The 3,812-nt window shown below is 38.1% G+C and overlaps 1 protein-coding gene across 1 annotated transcript; it reads left to right on the top strand.

Moving 5' to 3' along the window:
- Nucleotides 1–13: 13 nt before the first annotated feature.
- On the top strand, nt 14–2,682 carry LOC105568899. The gene is made up of 6 exons (XM_012024938.1): nt 14–763; nt 905–1,044; nt 1,122–1,364; nt 1,443–1,611; nt 1,721–1,830; nt 2,080–2,682. Exons 2-6 carry the CDS (start codon nt 1,029–1,031, stop codon nt 2,340–2,342), a joined length of 801 nt encoding a protein of 266 aa, XP_011880328.1. The 5' UTR covers nt 14–763; nt 905–1,028; the 3' UTR covers nt 2,343–2,682.
- The last annotated feature ends 1,130 nt before the right edge of the window (nt 2,683–3,812 follow it).

Below are 3,812 nucleotides of genomic sequence, written 5' to 3'. Positions count from 1 at the left end.
GTTAATTTTTTAATTTATCCATTTAATAAATGTTCGAATACACTACCATTCTGTTGTAAACATAAACGGAGCCGTTTCTGAAAATTTATAATGGTAGATAACAAAACTCGCCGAGGAATATTATTGCAGGCTCTTTTTACTTTGTTTTTCATATCCTCTCGAGTTGTCGGAGCTTCTTTGTATACTACATTTTTCAAATAACCCCACAAGTAAAAATCTGGTGAAGTTAAATCTGGAGAACGTGGAGGCCACTTTGAGGAAAGGCAAGGGGACTCCCGTTAAACAAGCACCCCGAAGTGAGAGGCAAGGGGACTCACGTTAAACAAGCACCCCGAAGTGAAAGGCAAGGGGACTCCCGTTAAACAAGCACTCCGAAGCGAGAGGCAAGGGGACTCACGTTAAACAAGCACCCCGAAGTGAGAGGCAAGGGGACTCACGTAAATCAAGCACCCCAAAGGGATGAAAGCCCCGCCACGTCCACGTCGTTCATCCTGGGTAACGCTAGGTGCAATTTCATGCAAGCGAAGAAAAGCTAGCGGTTACCCCCACTTCATCGATTTCCGACATTGAGCGAAGACACGCTCGAAGTTCGATATGGTCGAACTATTAGCGAAGCAACGCTCAACGCCGACAACAGTGAGTGAGTGAGTGCGTCCCGTAGAAAATTTTTTTGTGGGTTAGGTTGCTAATTAAATAAAAGCTAAAAATTATAAATATGGCTGAAGGGACCGATGAATGTTTCACAGCGCCAGAAAATACAAACGTTAGTATATATTTTATACTATATGTATAGTTACAAGTTACTTATAGGTTAGATTGCTTTTTATTTCTTATTTATTTATTTATGTATAATATAGATTTATTTGTTACATTGTGTTAATTAGTATTTCTTATTGTATAATAGGAAAATCTATTAAAATCCTACACCTGTGGTATGTGCGAAACCATTTGTAATATAAATAAAGTTAATGATCATCCTTGCATGAAAGGATACAATAACGTTTACATTGATAAAAATTTATATACATATGTATCCTCAAAGCGGTGAGTATTAGTGACACTTTTTTATTACATATTTTTTTGCTTACACAAGTAGCATTAGTGGATGTTGTAATGTGCAGCTGACGGAAAAATTATTCGGAGAAGTTTGGTGAACAGTAACGAGGTGATCGTGATGGAGACCACCCAAATCCAAAACCGAGAGACCAATAGCAATTGGCAAAACCAAAAAGTTCTACAAGAGGAACAGCTCATCGAAGAAATTCGCAAACGTCCTGCGCTGTGGAATTTCAAGCTTCCGCTTTCAGAACGAGGCTTGCAAGCAAAAAAGAAGCTGTGGGAGGAAATATTTACAGCAATGAACGGTTACATTCTACATTTATAACTTAACTGTAATAAAATTCACTAGTGTGACATTGAACATATTTTTATATCTTTTCTAGGTACAATGGACATTGCAATAATGAAAAAGAAATGGAAATCGCTGTGCGATTCTTACAGAATCCATAAGAATAAACAGCACCAACCGAGTGGCTCAGCGGGGACGCGAAAAAGTAGCTGGGTGCATTTTGAGCAAATGCAATTTCTTCGCGATGTGCAGTCTGAAACCGAGTACGTATATATGTACGAATGTACGAGCGTACCAACGTGTCTCAGTCCAGTAGTACATTTTTATTTACATTTATTGCATACAAATTTAATGCGAAACTGTATGTTACAGAACTACAACCAATATCCCGGCGACCGAAGGTCACGAAGAATCTAACGACAGTATAAATAGTGATAGCATTTGTTTTGATGGCGGCAGCAGCAGCAGTGGTCGTGGATCACGTGAGTTAACTTATTATTTTCTTATGAAGGGTATTCAAAAATGAAAAACCAAAATTAACCAATGTTTGTGAAATTTCAATTTTTAACATGAGATTTTAAAATTTTAATCTTTTAAAAATCAGCCCTTAATGTTTATTGAGAAATTTTGATTTAATTGAGAAATTTTAATTGCAATATTTCATTTAAAATGCCAATGCAAAACTGAATCGAACTATGTACCAGTCAACATGAACTTTTTGGCATTTACAGGTCCTGTAGGTAATAACAAGCGTCGCCTTAGTGTGGATGATGAGAGTATGTTTGACCGATTTATAGATGCCCTCGGTCAACCACCCGTAATCAACATACCGCCGTTTACACCTTCTTTACCAACATCACCGACTGATGAAGCACAGTTATTTGGCAATCTCATTGCTACTCAGCTACGAGAAATGGATCCTGATATAATGGACGATACTATGGTGCAAGTGATGCAACTCATAAATAGCGCAAAGCGAAGAAAGCGTAAATAAACACGTTTTGTAAATTCTAACGTACGCGCAGCCTTCTGATTTGATTTTTATTATCACTGCCATGTTTCGCATTTAAAGGGGCGGCGGGCGAGAGAGAGAGAGACAGGCCGAAACATTTTTTTGTTATACAATATAATTGTTTATTTATTTTTTCGCAGCAAAATACGTTGTGTGCCTAGAAAACATGTGTATTATTAAGTTAATTACGTAGAACAATAAAAGATATATATTTATATACTCCAATTGTATTAATAATTACACACGCGTGTCCTGGCTGATTCAACCTCAACCTCAACTCTTGCAATAAGTTACTATAATATAATAGTTTTAATATAAGTTTTATAATATAATAGTTTTAATATAAGATTAAAAATTTAAATGAAATTATTGAAATTATTAAGGAAATAAATAATTAAATAAATAATAATAAAAATAATAATAATAATAAATAATTATTAATGAAATAATATTATTAATTGAAATTATTAATGTATTTTCTATTTCAAATACGAAGACACACAGGTACATTTATTTACTTCTATCATTTTGCCACGGCACTGCTCCTTCGTTATCACGAGACACGGTAGTGTCTCGCGCCAAGCGTAAGCGTAGCTAGTACACGCGTGCGAGACCGACCGTGTAAGTTTACGCGAGTACACGAGTTGACGGGCGCTCAGATTTTCGGATCTCAACAACGGCTGATCCGACGAAATTGAGACTGCGCTTAATCGATAGCTTGGGTACGATTTGCATAATAAAAGTGTTTTTACTTTTCTCCTACGTGCCCCAGGAGTGGAGGTATTACAATGCAAAAGTCAGATTTGTAAAATTTTGGATTAAGAAACGTCTTTGTCGTCGTCCCGGTCGTCGTCGTCGTCGTCGTCGACCAGACCAGCATTTTCACTTGACTTTTCACTTGACCACGTTGCAATTGACCACGGTCCCGATCGACCACGTTGCAATTGACCACGGTCCCGATTGACCACGTTGCAATTGAACACGGTCCCGTTTGACCACGTTGCCATTAACCACGGTCCCGATTGACCACGTTGCCATTGACCACGGTCCCGATTGGCCACGTTGCAAGTGACCACGGTCCCGATTGGCCACGTTGCAATTGACCACTGTCCCGTTTGACCACGAGCTAATAGTGCGCGCGCACGCACGCACGCACGCACGCACGCACGCACGCACGCACGCACGTATTTTTACGCTGTTTCCTAACAGACGGTATTTCCAGGCCTATGTTACGATTTGTAAAATCAACGTTAATAAGATATTGCAAAAACGTCTAATGGCCGCTGAATTGTAATGTCTTGTAAATGTTACAATTCAATATTCAGAAAACCTTGTTAAATTATAATAAGGTAACATTGGTCGAGCTAGCAGAATATTTTTTATTGGAAGTGCTGAAATTGAATTATTCCTCTAATCCAATCTTAGCTCAGAAAATTTCTCACGGTTGCAATA

Source organism: Vollenhovia emeryi, unplaced genomic scaffold, assembly GCF_000949405.1.
Source record: "Vollenhovia emeryi isolate VEMERY1.0 unplaced genomic scaffold, V.emery_V1.0 DF942424.1, whole genome shotgun sequence".
Taxonomy (NCBI): Eukaryota; Metazoa; Arthropoda; class Insecta; order Hymenoptera; family Formicidae; genus Vollenhovia; species Vollenhovia emeryi.
This window is presented reverse-complemented; position numbering and strand designations above follow the sequence as displayed.

Bases quoted from the DNA above. Each gene is read 5' to 3' on its own strand.
- LOC105568899 (XM_012024938.1), top strand. The intron at 1,612-1,720 runs GTACGTATATAT...TGTATGTTACAG, and splicing joins GATGTGCAGTCTGAAACCGA to AACTACAACCAATATCCCGG. The intron at 1,831-2,079 runs GTGAGTTAACTT...TGGCATTTACAG, and splicing joins CAGCAGTGGTCGTGGATCAC to GTCCTGTAGGTAATAACAAG.